Below are 22,681 nucleotides of genomic sequence, written 5' to 3' on the forward strand. Positions count from 1 at the left end.
AATAATTCCAAAGTAAATATCATCCAAGGCCAATAAAATATGACAAAAATTACAGACAAAGAAATATATCATCAACCTTTCAAATACATGACAAAAATTACAGACGATTTCATTGAAGAATACCATCATCTTAATACTCTGTGAAGGATATAAGATCATATAAATATACTGATTCAGACTGTGAAGCCCCAAACATTCACTTAGCCTGGGTTTTCATATAAGTCAAAAACAAATAACTTTCTGAAAATTTAATAATACAAGCTTTTAAAGTGATGTGTTTCATTCAATCATCCAAAACACACCATACATTAACATCATGTAACAAATGAACCAACATTTTATTAATGTGCCACAACTGACAGGTATAAAATATCACATTGTATATTAAAACAGAAAGCAAAATATAGGATTAAAACTTTCTCTTACTGTACACATCCAAGCATCTAAAACTATCATCACAAAAAAGAGAGACCAACAAATAGTGTTTTTTTTTATTCAGACATTTAATCGTGTTAATAACTGTACTATGTATTTAATTAATGGGCTTCTTCAGATATACATTAATATTTGTCACAGTATTAATCTACTTGCATAAAATCTTGAAATGCTTGTATGTATACAATATAATGAAAAGATTCTTCTACGGAAAGAACAGTAAAATATCATTCACAAAACAAGCAGAATGAAAACACAATCTAATCAATCAAATTTTTAAAAATAAACTTTTTTTTAAAACATACAATCCAGCATTTTTTTATGTTAATTCAAAATTCCTTTTTATATTCTAACAAATGTTCATATACATCTTCAAATCAATTACACTTTATTCTGCTTAGAAATGAATAAGATGATTTTTTTCAGGTTAATTCAATTTAAGACTTCATTCCATAAGTAAACCAACCCTGTATTGAAAATTTGTCTTGAATGATGATGACTAATAATTTGTTCAATAGTAAATGACTTGAGTATGAACCTTCCAACTTGTCAATAGTCCAAGCACAATGACTTGAACATCCATACATTAATTTAGCTTCATACATATTACAAGCATATTTGGTCCTTAATTCTCACTAGCACTTAATATAAACATAAAGAGCAAAGAAATGAAGATAAAGACACAGAAGGAAAGAACAGAAAATACATAGCAGAAACTCTTAGACTGCACAACATAATAGAAAATAATTTAAAATAATCACAAAGTCAGTTTAAAATACTGACAAAAAATGAACTCAGGAATAAGCATATTTACAAAAAGAAAAGAACTTAAAATATAAAAGAACACTATTATCTACTTTATATATTTACAAAGTTTACAAACGTAGCTTTACATGTATCACACTTGTGTTTGATTATTTACATCTTTTTACACTATACATGTACACTCCTGTGTATCTACACTATACATGTACACTCCTGTGTATCATACACAAAACTAACATTCACTGTCAGACTGGTTCTAGGTATACTTCTTTACAGTTCTCAGAGAATGACATTTGAACACACTGTCTCACAGTTTTCTTAAGTTATCTCCCCTATTTCTAGTAAAGTTCTGATGATTTACATAGAACCAATCAAGTATCACATGACATAATATATGTCATAATGAAAAGCACTTTAAACATCAAAAACGCATGCAATAGTTTACTAAGAAGTAAATATAAATAACTACATCTCCATCTTAAGAAAAAGTTAATTCAGACTTTCACATAATGTTAAAAATCCTAGTATGCAATTATGCTTTTAACTTTATTGTTTGAACACTATATCATATAGTAAAGTGATTTGTTAGTAACAATTCAAATTAAAGATTTATAATACAAATTCTTATGAAAAAACTTTATTAAAAAGTATATTATATATTTTGGTAAATATCTTCAATATTTCTGTTCTAAAATTAAATTAGATTGTATATCAAATTTTTGCATGAGGAAAGTTTATTTTAATTGAGATATCTAGACGACAGATACTACATTTACTCATCATACAAATAAGACTTGAAAGGTATAAATTCATTTTAATTTAGCTGAAACCTTTTTTCCTCTAAGACAACAAAAACAAATATCCCATCTCATCAATAGCCACTGTCTCGTGCTTTGTTTGTCATATCAAAATTAAAGCCTAATGATATCGTCTTCACACTAGATCCTACCAAATGTTAAATAAATTGCTAAAGACTTGTTGAAAGATATATATTCTTATGACGACGCAAAGAACCATCAATTTGATAACTACTATTTAAAACTGAATTTATATTTTCCAACTATATTTATTGTAGAAAGAGTGGCAACACTGAAATATCTCACAAATATATAGCCGACTACAAACAGTAGGTCTCAATTGTAACTGGTCTAATATTTAAACTGTATGTGATTCAATAAACTGAGATCAAGGTCAAGTGGCAGGTATTATACAGACATGTACACCTTACAATGATACTGTAGACAAAATACATTCACCTTTTACACTTAGTAACTGATTAAACACAAGTCAATGAACCATCAAAAGGAGGTAAAGGTCTCATTCTACTGCCAGACAGATTCATACCTTCCACTGATTCTACAGATTAAACTTACATTTTGTAACTGATGACATCATCTACAAGGTTGACAAATGAACCACTAATAAAATGAGGCAAGTTCAGATGATCCTGTCAGATAAATATGTACTTATATGTACATTCTGTAAAAAAAAATCTATAAACTTTATTCAGTTCATCTACAACTTAGCATACAAACTAACCCAATCAAAATTTGTTTTGGTTAATCAATGAATCATGAAAATGAGGACATTGTCAAGTGACCCTGTAAGACAGACAAGTCTATCGATGCTTAAAGGTCAGGTTGTAAACAATAATTCACTAACTTAGAGAGGAATATTGTCCCGATCTTTTATCTATATTAAGCTTTAAACAAATAGTTTTATGTTTTTACAGCCAGATAAGCATACATATGTAACACCTTAGCTTTTATTGGAGTAATAAAAGTTATTTGATGCTGTTAATTTTCCAGAAAAGCTTATGAAAACTGCATTTAATATCTTACTTAGGCTTTGATATTGACATCATTCAAGTTATATGATAAGAAAAAAATATTATAACCTTGCCATTCAATTGTTTAATGTTTCAAATTTTTGAGGAAAAAATGAAGAAAAAAATAATAATAAAAAAATTTAAAAAATCTGACATAAATATCCCAATATATAGCAATACATAACATTTATACAATAAATAACATATCTCAAAAGCACTAAAATAAATAACACTGTTCAATCATCTATCATTCCGCAGGCGCAGGAGAAGTTTTGTTATTGCTGTTACTGGAACCCTCCTCCTCCCCTGTATCTGGTTGCTGGTTGTTCAGTTGGTTGTTTATTTGGTTACTAGGAGGAATTGGTTGCTGTGACTGGGAGGTATTGACCTGATTGTTCTGAACATGAGGTTTAGGAGGAACCTCCTGATTTTCTGGCTTTTCTTGTTTCTCCTTTTCCTTATCTGTATCTTTCTCCTCCTTTTCCTTTTCCTTTCCCTTTTCCTTCTCTAAAGGCTGAGGGGAGCTTCCAGCAGGGCGTGGAGGATAGGTCCCTACACCCTCTTCAGGATGAGGACTTTCATGTTCATCTGTTAGCTCAGAATCTTCTGGCTCCTGAAATTTCAATTAACATTAATTTCACAAAAGATAGGAAAATGTGAGGGAATTAAAAAAAAATAATCCTTGATATAATACCTTATGTATTTACTTTTTCCTGTAAATTAACCCTATCAACCCCCTTCCCCCCTTTTTTATGATTTGAGCAATTACCCCCAAAGCTTCTACTTGTGGTATTGAATCTTGTGGTACAATTTCAGAGCAACCGAAAAACTTATACACAATTTGTTGTCCTGAAACTTAGAAAAATGCTTGTTTTGGGCCCATAATTCCTCAACAGTTGGGACCATCACCCCCCAAAAAACAAGTTTTCCAATTGTGGTATTGAACCTTATGTTCAAATTTGAAAGAGATCCATACACTTAAACTAAAGTTATTGTCTGGAAACCAAATGTGTCTTCCAAGGCAGATGAAGACAACGACATAAAGTATTATATAAACAAAAAAATCATTTTGGTGGTCGTATAAAAATATAATCTGCAAATGTGTTTACAAAAGGACTGTTAAAAACAGATACTTCTTTAGTCAAAAATCACAATTGAATTATTGTCATTTAAACATTATAAATGTTGTATTGCTGAAGACATTATGTGAATATTACCAGTAATTACTAACCTCTTCTGGTAATAAATCATATGCTTTGTTCAGAGTTATCTTGGCACTATTAGATCTTTCTAAGAAATAGCTGAAAAGAATAAATAAAATCAATAAGTAATTATCTGTAAGTTTATAAACTGGTTCTACCTTAACCATCAGATCTTTTGAGAAATTTTATCATGTTAAAAATTCATTAGATAAGATGTAAAATTAACACAAATCCAGTAATGTTGTGCAGGAAATAAATTTGTATATTTTGCTCAGGGTTGGTGTAAATAAACTTGTATTTTACATGTTCAGTTTCAAATTTTCAAATAAGATAAGGATATCTGCATGAGAAATAACAGATTTATGTACATAATTATCTAAAAGATGAACTAGAACTATGTAAAGAATACAATGATGTTTGACTTGTTCTTCTGTCAGACCATTAAATGATTCCCCCATTTTAGGTTGATCCAGTAACATTCATCAATTATAAGACTAGGCTGAATCAGATATTTTTTGTTGTAATTCACATTTCCTTGGTTAACTTACCCATTAGAAGTTTCATTGGACTGAGCTGGTGGTGACCAATTATTGTAGGTATACTGAGTATTGCCTGGATATGGTCTCTGCAAAAATAAAATGTTATTTCCTGTTATGGAATAGTGTTTATTTATTTTTTAATTTTTGGTTCCAACTGTCTTGTCTCAATAAGGTTTAACTTTTATACATAAAATAATCTAAATGTGATTAAAAGTGTAAAGTTTAAAAAATTAGTGTTTGATTAAACTTTCAAAGGCGGGAGTTTGCAATTAAAAGTCAACTATGGAAAAAAGTGAGTTTTTAGATTTATTTTTACACACGTTTTTTGATAAAATTAGAGAAGGTGAAGACTAAATAATTTGCAAATGTTTCAATTAGTGCCAGACTTTTCTATTCTTACCCTTTCTAATTCATCATTCAGCCACTCAACTGCCCATGTCCATTTCCTTTTTAAATCACCATTGCTTTGAAGCATTTCTTTAGCTGGACGACATCTGTAATAAAAATTAAACTTAGTCAATATATTTTCTACTTTTCACAATATAAATATTTTAAATATCTTTTAATAAAAACACAAAAATCATATTCCTTATTACAAAACATGTAAAATACTCCACTTACACAATTATTTAGAAACTATTTTACTCCTGATTTTTAGTTAATCTCTTTAGGGATGTTCCATTAAAACACATAGTACCCAGTAAAGGCACTTTGAAATTAGGGTAACTATTAAGAGGCAATTTAAAGTATAATGATGGCATAATACCATAGCTTCATCAGAAATAGTAATCATGCAAAAACTAGTATATCATTATTATGCGATCTTGTTGATGGTTTATATACCAAGTATATGAATATTTCTATGCTTACACAGAGAAAAGCGAGACCATCATTTTGATACATTGGTATGCCCTCTTCTGGTAATGGTTTTTGGCTCGCTGTATTGTATCAAATAACCCATCCTTTTCATCAATACCTTCAAAAAACATAAATTAAATGAATAATTTATAAACTATAATTTAATATAATAGAGATTATCAAAATTTTATATTTTCAATAATCTGGTTTAATTCAATCAAATATTTGTGTGGGTGTGTGGGTGTTGCAGCCTGTAGCTCATTGCCATTTTTGGCAAGGCCATAGATGGCGCTCTCAGGTGGAATTTGAATTTTGGAATTCCCATATCGCTCACTTGTTAATTTGCTGTCGACAATAAAGCAGGTGCTTCAGAAATTAGTTAAAATTATTTAAAATTTTTAATCACTTTGTGATTAAAAAAGGACTTCAACCTAGTTTAGAAAATATGTCAACAACTCTTGATCATTGTTCTTTATCTCATTGTTATTCGTTCAGTATTAATATAGGGTTATTCGTTCAGTATCAATATAGGGTCTTCTTCTATGAGTATTGCAATTAAACTATATGTGGTAAAACAGAATTCTATCAACAAAATTCACCTGCAGTCAAATATAATTTTTAAAGTTAGAACACATCTTAAACCAATATTTGTTTCAAAATTATTTAGAATACTAACCTTTTAATGCATTATGTATTCTATGATTCTGCCATGTGTCTTCCAATAATAACATCTGTAATAACAGGTCAAGGTAAGGTCTGAGTTCATAGGTGTAGGAATAGGCAACCTGTAAAACAAAAAAGATCACTGCATATCTGAACTTCCAACAAATTTGAAAATAAAAGGGCCACAATTAAAAATATTTTGGTTTGCCCAAACCCTACCCAAAGGTTGAGACAGTGGGTAGGTAGGTAGGCATTTTCTTTTTTTTTTTTTCAAAAAGAGAAATTGAAGTATCGGGTTTTTATAAGTCTTCATGCCTATCTGATTAAAAAAAAAACTTCTTCAAATCAGGACAATACAAGAATTTGAGGAGGCAGCTTTTTTCTGGGTAGGTAGCGTTTGGGCAAACAAACCTATTCTTTTTTATGGCCAAGCATGTAAGAAGACATACAGAGGTACAGACTGACAAGGGTAACACTTAATGTCCTCTCTGCTGCGGTTTGCAATATAAAGAGCATTAAGAAATTTTATATTGTTTAAAAGGAAAAAAAATAAAACTCACCTGCCACAAAAGTTCTCCAAGAACAGTAGATGAGAAGTGAGGATTCTCCCAGCTGCAGAACTACAAAATAAAACCATTCACTCAGTTTTGTGATAATTAATCATAAAATCATGCATTAAACATAACTGTTCACCACAAAATTGTTAAATTCTAATAAATTGTGCTGGAAATTTTAAATCAAGTGCTTTTGATGCAAAAGAGACATCAATTTAATGAAATCCAGACAAGTCAATAAACACTATAAATTGCCTTAGCTTAACAATTGATAAATTTTTTAACAAAGACTACCAAAGATGAAGACTTTCAAACACTAGATTCTTTGAAGGACATAATCACTATGATTTAAACAAAAACAACAATTGCCGAGGTCCTATAGGTTACAAGAACGCAATTATTTGTTTACATTTTACCGGCAAGTTTTTTTACCCCAAGATGGTACTCAGAATAGAATCCTATGCGGCTTCTGATTAGATGATACAGGATAGGAATTACATTTAATTGAAAGCTTATCCAATTAGGTTTAAAAATTGCCGAAAATCATATTCACATTTTACGAAGTATAGAAAATATCTTCCATTTCTGCATGTCGGAGCCATTAAAGATATGCCTTTTTTCATTATCGAAAAAAATAGACGATCTTTTTCAACTGCATTTTAAGTCAATTTGAGCCGCATGACCCTATATATTTTTTTGGTTGTAATGCAACACTGGCATTTCTAGTAACAGGAACTGCTACCCGTTTTTCCCTGGTTTCTGTAGTCTTCGAGAGAAAAAAATATGGAACACCAGTGGTACCCTATGGAAAATGCATTACGAATAATTGCGCTCTTGTAACCCTAAATTTGCTTTTAAAACTAATTTTCAGGTATCTATTGACCTACCTTGAGTAACTTAGCAGTATCATCAGAACTATTACAATCCTCTATTAACTTCTTTACGTAACTAGTTCTACCATACATTGGTTCTATAACTTGTTGCTGAATTGGCATCAAAGGAGTTGGCAATGAAGGATCTCCAAAAGGGTTGGGCTTGGGAGGTCCATCACTGTATGGATTCATCTTAGATGGTGACTCCTACAAGAAAACAATTGTTGTAAAATTTCCAAATACTGCTGAAAATTCAACTGTCCACTCATGAATGTCTGTGATTTCAAAAGGGATTTCCCTAACTGACATTAGTTTAATAATATTTACATTTTTTTATACAGCATTTCTTGAAATACATTGATAATATTTAATAAAATATTTAATAAAATCAGGGTAAATTTTTCCATTCCAATGCTGACCTTCTAAACTAAATTCAATTCAAAGTTACAGTACTACTTAAATGATCATAAGAATAAACACAAATAGAAGAAAAATGTAAATCAATGTTATCAAACCTGAGAAATATATCAAGTGATAACTTACAGCATAAGAAAGACAACGGGTAGATACATCACAGCATCTGACCAGTATTGATACAACTGAGTACAATTTGTTGAGTTCAGCATACTGGTATTTGATTGGTGGACCTGGTCCCTCATCTAAGGCTACTAACATGAACATTGCTGGAACATTCAACTTCAACAGCTGTAATTTCTGGAAAAATAAAACATTACAGTGTTCAGCAAAAGGTTTTCAAGCCCTCCCTATTGTATTCAAAACCTTTTTAAACATTTGTTTCATCATTATTAGGTCCTGGATTTCAGACCTTTATACAATTTAACCACTGACAATTCTTAAAATAACAACATTAAACACAAACAAACTTATAAAGAGAAAAGTATTTCTGAATGTCTAAAGAGTTAATTTTCCATTTACGGATAAATTAATTCTATTTCATAACTAGCAAAATGTAGTTTTAAGATTGAGTAAAGTATATGTATCTAAAATAAAGGTTAAAGTGAACTTATACCTCATCCGGTCCCAGACTAGCATACATTAGGAACAAGTGGAAATACTGTTGTAAGTGTCTGCCATGCTCTGATACTTCTTTCTTTAACAGCTGAAGTACTGCTAGAAGTAGATGGTCACTCAGCGTCATGTTGGGATCTGCAGTCTGACCTGGGGCTACAAAGAAAATTAATACATCAACATTTTTCTACATAAGATAAACTAGCGAAAATAAGAAAATAAAATGTGGAATAAATTCAAATACTATAAAATAAAATTCTTTCATTCTTTTGAGAGCTTTTAAGTCTGTTTATGCTCCTGTCAAAATATCATATTACAGTGGCAGATGTTAACTCATTTGTATTTTTCAATTTGTACATGTAAAAATACCCACATCATTTATCTTCAGTGTTCAATTATTTAACAAGCTGTTGTGTGCATCTCATTTACAGCCTTTAGTATGAGGGTTTTTTATTTTGTTTACTGATGGCTTGTTTCATTTCTGTTGTTCATTTGTTGCTATAAAGTACTCTGTCCACATACATGCTAGAGACTCTTGATCTATTGATCACCTTTCGGTTATATCAAGAATATGTGTTTTTATACTAATGTACTACCAGAGTTAAAAGTTTGATCATTTTGTGTACATTTAACCATCCTTTCTCTTCTTAAATACTAACTTACCAATTAAGCCATGAACTAAGGGTGGGGGACTAGGGCCATCTCTGACAGAGAAATGAGATAAGCTCACAATTATTTTACTGAAAGCACTTCTGACCTGAAATAATAAAATTCAAGTTGTTTGTTAGTATCATCTCATTCATAGCTTGTGATCCAAGAAAAAACTTATACTACATATCAGTTGGTTATGACCTATTTTTTTTTATATTAAAGAAGAGCAGTTAAGTATTAATGTTGGTTGGCTAAAACAAATACTGAATGGTATTGTACTTTCTTTTATAAAAACTTTTGACTTGCACAGAATTCCAAATAAACTGTCTAAAATGAAAAAGTGTAAGAAGGTGCTGTACCGGATATGGAATTCATAAACTCAGCTTTAAAAACCTTTTTTTAATGTTGTGACATAGTACAAAGTATATAAGTTCAATATCTGTTTATCTATAAACTTTAAATCTTGATGCTGCTTTTAGTCAATATACAACTAAGATGAGGTATGATTGCCAATGAGGCAACCCTTTACCAAAGTTCAAATAAAGATGATGTACGGTAAGCAATTAAAGGCAAACGTACGGCCTTCAACAATGAGTAAAACCCATAAGGTATAGTCAGCTATAAAAGGCCCAAACATGAAAAATATAAACAAATGCTTGGTTTTTGCTTGCACATGACTAAAGGAAATAGTTCGAAAAGATAATCATTTTTTTATTAATATCTTTATAACTTTATCTCAACATTATTAATATGGTGTATACTAGAATGAGTAGGACTTGATTTTGATTCAGTCATCAGAATAGTTTAACTTAATTACTATTTTACTGCCAACAAAATAGGACTAACCTCTGAGGTAGGACACTCTAGTAAATACTCAGCAAATCTGTTAGGATGGGCAAATAATACATTATTTGCAAACCAGCTGCGAACTTTCTTACTGGGTCGTAGATGGCTACTTAGAGTTTCATACCATTCACTTGCAGGTCCCCTGAAACAAAATGTTTCCAATGTTTGTTAGTCATCCTGTATTATTATTAAATAGTATACAGCTTTAAACATGTATTAAAAACCAAAATTCTTTTTCCAAAAGTCAATTTATAAACTTCTATTTTATACTAAAAAATAAACAACAGAACAAGGACTTATCTTTTTTGTATTTTTTTTCCAAATGAAATTTTTATTCCCATAATTCATTTTTTTATACATACTTTTTGAAACAATCAATTAAAATATATACCTAATATTCTTCTTTGTTCTAAATCCTACATTAAACAAGAACTTAGAGGCCAGCTCTGTGCTAATCATGGCAAGTACTTCTGCATCATTGGACTGTAATAAATTGGAAAATAAATACTCAAAATTCATATTATCAATGTATTTACATATTTGTGCTTCTGTTGATTTACAAATAAACACATTGAAGACCCATTGTTGGCCTTTAGCTGTTGTCTGCTCTATGGTGGGGTCGTCTCTTTGACACATTCTCCAATTCAATTTTCAATTTTACTAATCCTAAATTATTTGAAGATCTTAAAATTTTCTAGCAAGACGGTCAGATTTATATTAAATGAAAGTGATTATAAAATCGTTCTACCTAAAGTGAACTTGGACTATTTCTGTTAAAGTATAATCTTCAAAAAAGGTTCTTTAATTTACTAACTAGTTTATGGCTGTATAAATATGCTGTCATAGATGCTCTAAATGCAAACATTTAATCTGAAATGTGTGTTGAAAGTTTGCCAGCTTTTGATCACACTAATTTTCACTATTGAAATATTGAATAACCCTTATTTTCCACTATAAGTCTAAATTAGCCACCCCTTCTCAAACATACATATGGATGATAAAAACATTAGCAGCCCTTTTTTACATAAAAACTTATGAGTAAAATTTAAAAATACTCGCAAGTCATTCACTTTTCAGTTAACTTACGATCAATTTTAATTGTAAGATTTTTTATGAAAAGAGTTGTTGACTTGTGTGCTACTAGATAGAGCATCTTGTTTGATCCTGTCACTACACAACAGAAACATTAATTTCCATTAAAACCTTACCAATTTATCTTGTGGACAATGAGTATAGATGGGATTACAGTTAAGCAGTTTCTTCATAAAATGGAAATATTCCACACAGAACTGACTCTTCTCATGCATAAACATAATGTTACGTTTCCTCACACACTTCTCTATCACAGTTGGCATGGTAACTTGGTAAGGTTTATTTACTGAAATAACACACAATTATATTTCACCAGATGTTGTAACTTTCAAATTCACAAACACAATGACAAATGAGGAACTTTTGATGCAATTACTGGTTTAAACAGAAATATAACAGACTAGTTAATTTTCAATCCATGGCTTAATTTAATACTGAACGTAATTTAGTGGTCATAATTATAACATAAAGTACAAAACAAAATATTGTCATATATATAAATGATGACCACAACAATTATTCCATTAAGAATTCAATAAATGTATTCACTTTCGTTGAAGAAAAAGTTGTTTTAAAATCTGTTTTCTTCTTGAATGTAAAATATTCAGAATTAAATTAAATGTACACAAATTAATATTCAAAAGTAAATGAAATGTACACAAACCAATAGTTAAGTCTTGGAGGGTCTTGTAGATGTGTTTCTCATTATCCACTTCATCTACTCTTTCATAAAACAGGATGTAGGCATTCCACCATCTTTTCTGCTTTCTATAAGCCATTCTAATAATACATGTAATACCATTACATGCTCCATACATAATTATGTATGGAACAAGCATTTATGTATGAAAACATCAATATAACTTAATAACGAGATGGGACATGACTATTTTGAAATCTACGAAAAATATCCAATTTTGGAAATTTGAAAAATAGATCACCAATTAACTCTAGTAAATCTTGGAATTGATTCCCTTTTCCTATTCATTTCTGGAATAATATCTATTGATGCATAGCTAACTAGTGTCAAGTTGACAAACAAGTGTAGTAAAATTTGTAAAAATAATTTGTCATGAATAAATTTAGTTGGTTGATAACATGGAGAGATAAAATAATCAATACTAAGACTAGTTCACCTAATGACATATAACCTCACCTTTTCAGCATGTGATCAAACACCTCTCCTAAATATTCCCCGCCAAAACATTGATTTTTCAGTTCCTGCAAAACAGAATGTGTGATGAGAAAAAAACAATTGATTGAACTAGAACTGTGAGCGAACTCACTAACATATCCCCCAGGCCCACAATACAATAACCATATAACACATTGCATTTTGAAGTAAATAAATTTGATTATCTCCCCTTTCAGCATGTAAGACCCAGATTATTTTCCTCTATGCACAATAAATTTAATACATTCCATACTTCTATCATTTGGTGACATTGACCATAAGATAAACATGCACATTGTAGTATTTGATCTATATTGATACATCATATCTAAATAGTTTACCTCATCATCATCCATTTTACATTCTGACACATCTCCATCATCAAACTTGTACCATTTAGCAGTATTATCTTCACCTCTACAATGGAATATATATTATTAGTTACAATTTTATATAAAAGTTTAAAAATCATAGAATTCTTGCTGATTAACATAAAATTGAGAAATAGAAAGCTACACACAGATTAACAGAGGCGTTAGGAATTAATCTTAACCTTAGAACATACATGTATTTTTATTAATATGTAAAATATATTATAGTGACAATAAGAACAACCTAGAAAACTATACTGAACGCCTTACCTATGTAATATATATGAATAGTAGTGACCACCACTGGCTTGTCCACTATGAACAACAACTCCAATAAGCTTGTATTTGGTACTCTGAGGCTTGGATTCATCTATATCAATTATTTCACCTACAAACAAACGCACAACTGATAAATACATGCTTTTATTTTTTTTTCTTCTTTAGGTTATTTTAATACTATTAAACAATTGCTCATGGATAAAATCTTTCAAAGATGTGAATTCAAGAGAGTAATGAAAACTACTATCGTACAAATTTCAGTTGAAAATACAGCTATAATACAGAAAAAAAGATTGTTATACAAAGTATCATAATAAGTAGAATATAACTATATACCTTCAATTTTTGCCATTCCTTGTACAGTATAAGGATCTATGTCAAACTCTCGTGGAAACTCAAAGTAATCATTGAACTTTATTGCACATTCTCTGCAATAGCAAAATAAAGATCATTAACATACTTTTAATATAATTCTACTGCTGTGTCTAAAAACATTCAAATTCAAGACTAGCCTTTTAATACATTTATTATCTAGCCTTTCATAGAAAAAAAATTTGAAACAAACTTTCACACATTAAACACAAAAATGTTATTAGACAGTCAATGCAATGTTTTGACAAAATCATGAGGCCAAAAAAAAATATATGTCTGTTTCCTGCTTCCAAGGCAAATAAATCAGGGTCGGTAGGTCGGGATTTTTTTTTTTTAATTTTTGCACTCCCTGTCAGATTTGCAGTCGGTTAAATGTCATGTTTGGTTAGGGTCCTGTACCCCAAAATGATTTAATCCCTTTAAAGAAGCTTTAATTGAATAATCCTCCCAGTGCTGACATTTTTTAAACCTTAATTGTAGCACATTTGGGCTGGGAGCAGCCATTTTGATTGTTTGGGCATAGTAAAATACGGATCTGGATCGGACCGGAAACGATTTTTTTCCGGATTTGAATAAAAAGATCTAGGGTCGGGGGGTTTGAGTCAGGGTCGGTCGGGAAACAGGAAACAGACATATATTTTTTTTTGGCCTGATGTGAAACTACTTGTTTAATTACTTGAAAATGGATGTGTACAACATTTGTTGCCTTAATAATACATATGCCTACCTTTCCCAGTCATAATCAAACCGCTTCAGCTGTATTGCCAACACTTGTGGTAATTTCTTTATTAACAGTCTTTTCACAGTATCAACCTAACAAAGAAAAAAGTTCATACAATGTGAAAAAACTTGAAAACAGAAAAATGTCAAATTTTCAAGCAATAATTTTGTCACATGTCTAACATCATAAAGAAAAATATTCTGTAAATAAATAAACTTTAAATCTGTTTCAGTTTCAGTTTTTTTTTTATATTGAAAGACAAATACATGATACTTAGCATCCTGAAAATATAAAAATAAACTGTTATCACTGAGATATGTCTTGCCTTTTTGTAATTTTGATTATGAAAATGTTGAAATCAAAATAGCAATACTTTAACATCTTTCACAAGTTATGCACATATTCAAAGTCAATGAACCATGACTTAGTTACATGGCTCAACAATCTCCATGTAAATGAGATGTGCCAATGCTAATACAAATGCATACCAAATACCATTGACTTTTAATAAGTTGTTCCCAAACATAAATACAAACATTAACTTGTAAACTATGAAAAAGTTTCAGTCAATGAACCATGAAGTGGGGGTGGGGCTATATAATCTGCATGGAGACGATACTTGCCGATGCCAATAAATATGCATACCAAATATCATTGACTTAACATTAGCAATTCATCTTAAACTGATCTAATCACAAACTAATATGTGTAAAGTAAGATGTTTCAAAGTCATTAGACTGTGACTGAAGGATACTGCAGCATACCTACATGTATGTCTCGATTTTTGACTACGTCAAGGCGAGACAAAAATCTTATCAGCACATTAGAAATCCATAAAATTTAATTTAACAGTATTACCTCTTACATATATTTGTTTTCACTATATCAATCAAAATCAATATCAATAAGAATTAAACATCTACTCACCTTTTTATCACACTTTTCACAACGATATGCGTTAGCACCTTCTAATAAATCTCCTTTAACATATTGTTCTAAAGATTCTAATAAATTATGATGATTTCGAATATCAATGTTCAATGCCGTGAAAGACTCTTCTCTTTGGTAACGATGGGGACAGTCTTTGCATATTTTTTGGTCAGCGAATGACCCACCTAAAACCTTGGATAAAATTTGTGGTTGATTGAGCACTTTTAAAGCCTCATCTGCACTGTCTACTAAACTATTAAAAAACTCTAAGGCATCATGTTGTTCTCTCAAATTCACTGGTTCATCTGATAACCTGTAAAACAAAATATTATTGAGGGTTTGACCACAAAATGAGTATGTTTGTACATATCTATTGTATTTATTATATTACAATGATAACATTGGAAGAAACTGACAATTACATTGACGAGCATTTATTTTTGTGTAATTTTGTGTAAATCCATTCATATTTGTGTAATTATGTGTAAATCCATTCATTATGCAAATTCATACTACTGATATAAGCTGAATAGTTAGATTCAGCTTCATTACCTAATGCATATATATTGTAACTATACATATAAAACCATTATGATCTAGGTAATCATTGGATACTAACCATTGTTGCTTCCATAGTAACAATTTTCATACAAAAAACAAGTATTTTCAATAACTTTCATATAGCATAAGTAATATAATGATATGCTTTCAAAATCCTGGGATATATAAGTAGTACAAAGACATCTTCAACTTTAAATACACAATATTCATGAATACAACTTACTTGAAATGTTTCCAGAAACCCCTTGGGACATAAAATTGCAGCTTGCTACAAGCTAAATGACCAAATATCAACTGTATTTGTTTGAGTACACCCATGTTGTATTCCTTTCTCTCATCATCCTTATTGCTCACTGGTTTTTCTTCATCTTTCCTTTCTTCATCACCCATATCCACATTAGTCTGCAAATTAATCAACCATTTTATAAGAATACATTAAAACAAGTTTACAAATACAGTTAATATAAATAATGGAAGTACTTGGGAAACAAAACAGTTCATGGATGACATATGCACTCATCTTTCTCCTTAATTATTATATACAACATTCAGTCTTTATCTTTTCAAATAAACTTAAATTATCAGAGATTTTAAATAAGTTTGACCTGTCAGAACTAATATACATTGAGCAAACTGTATTTTTACCAGAATTGAAAAAAAATGTAAGAACTTTATATTAACTACAGAGTTCTAAACAATTTTATCATTTATTCAACTCAGAGATTATGCTTCAATCATATTTCTGTTCAGTTGAAGAAACTCTGTATTATCATTTTTAGTGTAAAGTCTTTCATTCATTTGGGAAATGTCAACAATTGTCTGCCTATCTTTTACTTACTTCACTCTCTACTTTCTCATCCACATAATCTTCCTCTACACAGGCCTCATCAGCAGCTCCATCAATAGCTAAGATATCTGACCTGATGTTGTCTATCATAAACAGCTACAAAGTACAATGGTACATTAGGTTTTGATTACAAAAAATGCATTCTTAGTTTCTGTTCTAAAAGTATGCTTAGAATTTAGAAAGTTTTTTTAGTAAGTAAATATTTTTATCTTGTCAAAACACTGTTAATTTTCACACAAATAGTAAAATTGTGAAATGAATAAGGTATGTTTAACTAATATTCTCACATTTTTTTTTAACAAATTCACATCTATCTTGCAGTAGCCCTGTAAAGATTATTTGCTATAAATAATTTAACAAAAAATTCTTTTACATTTCCTTCAACAAGATAAGATATATCTACTAACCTGCTGAATAACAGAGTTCATATAACATGTGGCCCCTGCATTCTTCAGACCTACAAATCCTTTGTGAGGACGTGGCCCCACTGGTGGCAAGTATTCCCACTCTGTTAATGAGGCATCATCTATAAAGATAAAATAAACTTTAAGTTAAACTGTGTTTGGGAGTTCTCAACTCTTCATTTGTTTATAATCCATCATTCAACAACCACATTTAAATGAATAATTCCACCTTACACTCTTATACAGAAAAATGGCCTCCATATTCAAATGGTGATTATTTTCATTTTTTTCACTTTTTCTTTGCACTGAAAGCAAGTTCTGAATTTTTTTAATGAATACTGGAAAATTCAAGGGACTTACTGTTGTAAAACATCTCCATCAACATAAGAGCTACACATTTAAGATTAGGAACACATTGTGTACATAAAGCCACCAACAGGTCAAATGCTGCTGTAATTGTAAGTGGAGTGGTACACACAGGGTTAGCTTGTTCTGTGGGGAACTCTCCATTTACTTTTCTACTTTGATGAACTATCTTTGATGCAGGAAACAGGAAGTCTTCAATTAGTTCCTAGAGAAGATAAACACACAACTGTATTATACTGTACACACAACTACTAAATATCAAAGAAAAAATGTATTTTAAAATTTACCACTTTTATTAAATTGCAAATTACATATTTTACAAAGGAATTTCACATAATGTACATATGAAACAACATTTACTACATGTGTCATAATCTTAGATACATGATTTTATGTTAGTTGTTATTGGCTTTAAAATATCTCTCAGTCTTTGAGTACTCAAGAATGTGTCTTTTTGTTTTAGTTTTTGTGCTTTGGTTCATTCTGACGAGTTCAGCTATTTTCAATTGATTTATACAGTTTATTCTTATGTCATACAGACACAATATGAAAGGTTCGTGGGAGGGTTAGATGCCTTATTTTTAGTTAGTGTATATAATTTTTTTTTTGTTATTATTGTTTTGTAAATAATGAGGGTGTAAGTTTTCTCATTTGAATTGTTTTTAAAATTTTCATTTTAGTGTTGTTTAAAGCTTACTATGTGGTAGGTGTTTTTGTCATGAATGTGTGACGGCCTATAGTTATCTTTTATGGCCTAGGGTGGAGAGATGTCTTAACCTATACCACATCTTCTTATTTCTAAATATAATGTAACAATACTGACCTTTATGAGATTTGATCCTCCTTTTTCAGAACCAATTTGGTACCTCTTTTCTGGAGTCTGGAATGCTAACAGCTCTCTTGTAATCCCAAGATGACCCTCTAGTAGAGCATCTTCTACTTCAACTTCTCCTGTATTTAATACTTGTTCCTGAAAATAATAGTTTTCAATTTATTTTCTTTTAAAATCTTTGTTAAGTAAAATAAAATAAAAAAAATCTGATATTTTTAATTATCATAAGTAAAATTATTACTTTATATCTTTTTCAGAAACATTCTAGTAAATACACAGTATTTTCGTATGATATAAATCTACTTCTTGATAGTTCAAGGATATTATCAATAATGAAAGTATTAAAAAAACTTTTGTTATATTCTTGTAAAATTGCTGAAACAATTTAGTCTAATAATTGATGCTAATTTTCCTGATCTGTGCAAGTGTTGGTTCTTTGGTTTAACTGTTCATGTTTTCAAAATTTTATTCCACATGAATACTTTCAATTTATATTTTTGGGCACCAAATAATGATGCAACAATTTTCATTCATCTTTGGTTAAATTTGACTTACCCTCAATTTTTTCAACCACAAAATTTCATTATGTAACAGTTTATCTGCATTGGGTAATCTTATATCTGTACTACATGCATAATTTAACAACCTAAAGAAATAAAAATAAATGTTAAATTTTGTAATGTAAATAAAAAGTAATACAATACAATTTTCTGAAGAGATACATGTATAGTCCTTACATAATGAATAATGCATTAAAATTGGTTTATTTTAAATCTTTTATGAAGAACTTATTGGTGTTATTTTGTCTGAAGGCACAACATAAGAAGTGTTACATTCACCAGAAACTGTATGACATTTTGCTAAGATTTAACACCTTTTCAAAAATAAATATACATTCAAAATATGCAACCAAACTATGATGTTCATAGGACTTACTTCCATAACAAATTGAAATATTCATTTGCTTGTTTAGCATACTCTCTCACAGAATCCTGTAAAAAATTGAGCAGAATTGTCAATAAACACATTCATATAATTTGGCTTACATTGGAATCTAATTGGGATTTTTTTTTCAAAAGTGAAAACTATTATTACTAGAGAATAATGCAAATATTAAAGGACTAGATAAAAAATATCTGAACAAAAACACACCTACTACCCCTTACTTTGTTGGTAAAGGCAAACAAAAAACATATTAAAAAAAAAAATCAACTTACAATGCAATATTGTATCATAACTGCAAAATTTTTCTCATGGTAATAAACATTCACAAAACAGTAAACCAAAGATCCATAGTACTCACATTTAACTCACAAAACAACAAAGTAATAAAAAACAAAACAGGTCTCTGACCACCACAACATCTGGTTGCCATTAGATAAAATTGATCAGTGGCAGATATTCTTACAGATCTGAAATAAACAAAGTTCATATATATCTGGTATGCATAAATGGTGTTAGTAACATTATATACAAGATGCATAATTAGAAAACGATTTAGAAAAAAACTCTTTCAAACATTATTCCAAATAGTAAAAGTGTATTTCATAGCTTTTTCATGAAATGAAAGGAAAAATTATCCATAAAGATATTCTAAAACTAGATGTGTCAAAGCGACACGAATGGCCCTGTCCCAAAAAAATGAAAAATCTACAAAAATCTACAATTTCAATATAAACACATGTGGACACAAACATGATGGTAGTCTCACATATCAAAAATCAGCTCAAAATCTGGAGGTGTATAGAAAAAAAATCTATATAACTGGGATTTTCAATAATTTATCAAAGTCTAAAGCCCGTAATTTCAGCAAAAATTAGCGGAGCAGAACCAAACTTAAACTTGACCTGTAACTCATCATGGTTAACTCACATAACAAAAATCAGCCCAATATCTGAAGATGTTTAGAAAAAAAGTCTGTATAACTGTGACTTTCAACAATTTCTCAGAGTCCAAAGCGCGTAATTTCGGCAAAAATTAGTTGAGCGGAACGAAACTTAAACTTGATCTGTAACTCATATACCAAAAATCAGCCCAATATTTGAAGGCTTATAGAAAAAAACTCTATATAATGGTTTGTTGCAGAATGACGGAATGACAGAATTTCAGAATTACGGAATTTCGGAATTACAGAATTACGGAATTTCGGAATTGCAGACAAGGGTAAAACTATATAGCACCGATAACTTCGTTTGAGGGGCCATAAAAAATTAATAGTGTTCCTGCAAAATATAAATTTTTAGTTGTGAAGTAAAATCTAAGATATCAAGCTCAATTATTTCTCTCAAAATATTTGCTAAGTAAATTTTGCTACTGCACATCTCCATATGGTACAAAACCTCTGTGTTAAGTTCTATCATTGAAGTACATTTCACCAATTAAGCAGGAAATGTGTTTACATGGTTAATATGATTGACTTGAAATCAGGATGTCAGACCAGAATTGTTTTATTTCATGTAAATTGTTATATGCTACAAAAATTTTGCGTGAAGTTTTCATTGAATTCTCCAAACAGTTTTCACTAACATTTATTAATAAATAGATTTACAGGGAGACAACCCTAAATAATACAATAATCAAACACAACATTTATTTGTTGGGCCTATTCCATACTATCTTATAGTTCTAATAAATGACCATACCTGTGTTTACATATCAATAACAAATCTTTGATGAAGACCTGCCATGATTTGTCTTTATTGAGAGCTTCTAGAGCAGGAGGACATAGACAGAGACAGATTGTCAGAACTTCTAATGATTCCTTAGCAACCACTAAATCTTCTACTTCTAAATGGTCTTTTGGCTGAAAATAATAGTCATTCAAATTAGTATTTCAGTTCAGTCAGTCTGTTTTTTTGGTAGACTGTTTTATTTTTTTTTAATTTTGTTCTCTATTTTCTTCCTCCAATTTTAGCTACCTTTCATACAATCAAAAAATCAAGTACACTAGTAATGTTTTAATGCAATCTTTCTTTTTTAATTTTTGGATTGATATCAAAAATTTAATATAACTAACCTTCTCATGAGCCTTGTGAATATCCTCATTAGAGGCATGAACCAAATGTAATGAACAACTACTCGAGGACCAAGCTATTTTCTGTACTGCTTTTATAACTGACAAATCTGGAATTACTTTAGAGGCCTGCAATAAACAATGTATGCACAATAAGAAAATTTAGCTTAAAAAGTAAGTTAATGTACAAAAAAATGAATGTATGAACTGCCAAATTTCAGTTGCATTTAGAAACAATTGTAACTTTAAAGTGAGTTTATAGTTGTATTTGAACATCAAAGTTTCAGTGGCACTATAAAGTAGCAGCATCTGTAATGGAATGTTACTGAAATGTGTAAATAAGGCCAAAATCTGGTGTTCCATGTCAAACTGACATGTCCAATTTACCACAAATACATAAGCTATTGGACTGTTGAAATTTTAAGTGAGCAACAACCGCTCATATCAAAAGTGTGAACAACAGGTAACACATTTTGAATTGTTTCAGCAGCAACCTGAATATATTTGACAACTTTTATCAATATTAGTTACAACTGATTTATGGAGTCTGTACTTCATGATTGTGTCAAGTTTGCTTGTTTGTGAGGTGAACATTGAACTGTTTCTTAGCATTAGTAATAATAGAAACAAAATGTTTAACAAGTTTTTCCCTCATTCTATTGCTGTGTGGCTTGTTATAATCATTCTTACCTGATCAGTTAAATGTTGACCTAGTCTCATGGCTACATTCTTGGTCATGATTTCTGACTGTTGGTTAGGTATAAACTGTAATGCCTGTTGTATTAATACAGCATGACTGTGTTCCTGTTGAGTAACATTAGGTGATTGAGGATCAGCATTACAAGCATCTATCACCACTTGAAGCTTGGCATTTAGGACGGTAGTTAACATTATTTTACAGATCTTCATCACAGTTACATAAGCAGATCTGAAACAGAGAAAAGAGAATATCTTATTGTTTATTTTTGCTATATATAATCTTGCAAATTCAAATGCATAACCTGTGACCATGGTTTCAATTTTGTATTTTCTTGTCCTTGACTCTTACTTTCATTTTTTAAGGATCACATTATTACAAGGAATATTTTCTCAAGATTTTTTCCATCAGTAAAATTAAGGATTTGAAGAAAACCATTTTCAGATTGCAATGTTGCTAGTTTCAACAAAGAACAAGTGTAATTAAAACATTGGTGATTTTGACATACCTGCGTGTTGGCAGATCAGCAGTAGGTAAGAAATTATTCTTGGTTAACATGTTAAGTGCCAACTGTACACCTCCACTCTTTACATAATTATACTGAAATAAAACAATACGGAATATTAACAGAACAGTTTTGTTCTATTCTTTAGTGTACCAAACAATGTTGCTATCTTAAATAAGCCAATGATCATTGACTTGTTACTTTTAATGGATTGTTATGACAGCTTCCTAGGCCATTCTTGTGTTCCTTGAGCTGGAATTTACATTAGCTTTGTT

The 22,681-nt window shown here is 30.2% G+C and overlaps 1 protein-coding gene across 3 annotated transcripts in view; it reads right to left on the bottom strand.

The window, feature by feature from the left end:
* Nucleotides 1-233: 233 nt before the first annotated feature.
* LOC143068451 (ubiquitin carboxyl-terminal hydrolase 9X-like) overlaps nt 234-22,681 on the bottom strand; it is a 42,877-nt gene continuing 20,429 nt past the window's right edge. For 2 of the 3 annotated variants that reach the window (XM_076242541.1, XM_076242542.1), the window contains exons 26-58: nt 22,410-22,501; nt 21,895-22,132; nt 21,208-21,333; nt 20,834-20,994; nt 19,495-19,603; nt 19,128-19,183; nt 18,747-18,837; nt 18,183-18,329; nt 17,354-17,564; nt 16,997-17,115; nt 16,581-16,685; nt 15,966-16,144; nt 15,179-15,494; nt 14,258-14,343; nt 13,495-13,586; nt 13,150-13,267; nt 12,850-12,925; nt 12,491-12,555; nt 11,999-12,114; nt 11,451-11,620; nt 10,634-10,725; nt 10,243-10,384; nt 9,409-9,502; nt 8,747-8,901; nt 8,260-8,430; nt 7,732-7,923; nt 6,851-6,910; nt 6,304-6,412; nt 5,640-5,745; nt 5,170-5,263; nt 4,779-4,855; nt 4,260-4,329; nt 234-3,641 (exon numbers count right to left, since the gene is read on the bottom strand). In XM_076242541.1, the coding sequence (XP_076098656.1) occupies nt 3,276-3,641; nt 4,260-4,329; nt 4,779-4,855; nt 5,170-5,263; nt 5,640-5,745; nt 6,304-6,412; nt 6,851-6,910; nt 7,732-7,923; nt 8,260-8,430; nt 8,747-8,901; nt 9,409-9,502; nt 10,243-10,384; nt 10,634-10,725; nt 11,451-11,620; nt 11,999-12,114; nt 12,491-12,555; nt 12,850-12,925; nt 13,150-13,267; nt 13,495-13,586; nt 14,258-14,343; nt 15,179-15,494; nt 15,966-16,144; nt 16,581-16,685; nt 16,997-17,115; nt 17,354-17,564; nt 18,183-18,329; nt 18,747-18,837; nt 19,128-19,183; nt 19,495-19,603; nt 20,834-20,994; nt 21,208-21,333; nt 21,895-22,132; nt 22,410-22,501 (4,401 nt within the window). In that variant the 3' untranslated portion in view covers nt 234-3,275. The remainder of the gene's footprint in view (nt 3,642-4,259; nt 4,330-4,778; nt 4,856-5,169; nt 5,264-5,639; nt 5,746-6,303; nt 6,413-6,850; nt 6,911-7,731; nt 7,924-8,259; nt 8,431-8,746; nt 8,902-9,408; nt 9,503-10,242; nt 10,385-10,633; nt 10,726-11,450; nt 11,621-11,998; nt 12,115-12,490; nt 12,556-12,849; nt 12,926-13,149; nt 13,268-13,494; nt 13,587-14,257; nt 14,344-15,178; nt 15,495-15,965; nt 16,145-16,580; nt 16,686-16,996; nt 17,116-17,353; nt 17,565-18,182; nt 18,330-18,746; nt 18,838-19,127; nt 19,184-19,494; nt 19,604-20,833; nt 20,995-21,207; nt 21,334-21,894; nt 22,133-22,409; nt 22,502-22,681) is intronic. The other variant, XM_076242543.1, reaches the window with a different exon arrangement.

The sequence above is a fragment of the Mytilus galloprovincialis genome, chromosome 3 (genome assembly GCF_965363235.1).
Source record: "Mytilus galloprovincialis chromosome 3, xbMytGall1.hap1.1, whole genome shotgun sequence".
NCBI classification, from domain to species: domain Eukaryota; kingdom Metazoa; phylum Mollusca; class Bivalvia; order Mytilida; family Mytilidae; genus Mytilus; species Mytilus galloprovincialis.